We start from the raw sequence: 354 nt of genomic DNA, 5'->3' as shown, positions 1-354 counted from the left end.
GGAGCGGGTCCCTCTCCGGCCCCTGTGGAGGATGCTCCTTGCAAAGGCGGCCTCTTGTCTCGTAAGTTGTAATTATGCAGCCGGATGGCAGGATAATAAAGTCACCGGTTGATTTATCTTCTTTGCAGGCCCAGGCAAAAGCAAAAGCCAAAACTTACGAATTCCGCAGTGACTCTTCCAGGGGGATCCGGGTGCCATATCCCGGCAGGTCCCCCCAGGATCTGGGCTCCACGTCCCGGGCTAGGGAAGGACTGAGAAACATAGCCCTGGCTCCCCAGGGCAGCTCCAGCACCAGCACCCCCAAGGGAGACAGCATCCGGGACCGGGTGATCCGCGTGGAGGAGAAGCCGGGGG

At 60.2% G+C, this 354-nt stretch overlaps 1 protein-coding gene across 1 annotated transcript in view; it reads left to right on the top strand.

Moving 5' to 3' along the window:
• The window catches only part of CBX8 (chromobox homolog 8), a gene marked incomplete at both ends in the record, with an annotated part of 642 nt that extends 292 nt beyond the window's left edge, over positions 1-350 (top strand). Inside the window, one exon of the mRNA XM_009587619.1 lies at positions 129-350. Coding sequence (XP_009585914.1) covers positions 129-350 — 222 coding nt within the window. The remainder of the gene's footprint in view (positions 1-128) is intronic.
• Between the last annotated feature and the right edge of the window lie 4 nt (positions 351-354).

Source organism: Fulmarus glacialis, unplaced genomic scaffold, assembly GCF_000690835.1.
Source record: "Fulmarus glacialis isolate BGI_N327 unplaced genomic scaffold, ASM69083v1 scaffold33070, whole genome shotgun sequence".
NCBI lineage: Eukaryota > Metazoa > Chordata > Aves > Procellariiformes > Procellariidae > Fulmarus > Fulmarus glacialis.
Note: the sequence above shows the minus strand (reverse complement) of the source record. Positions and strands in the feature narration are given on the sequence as shown.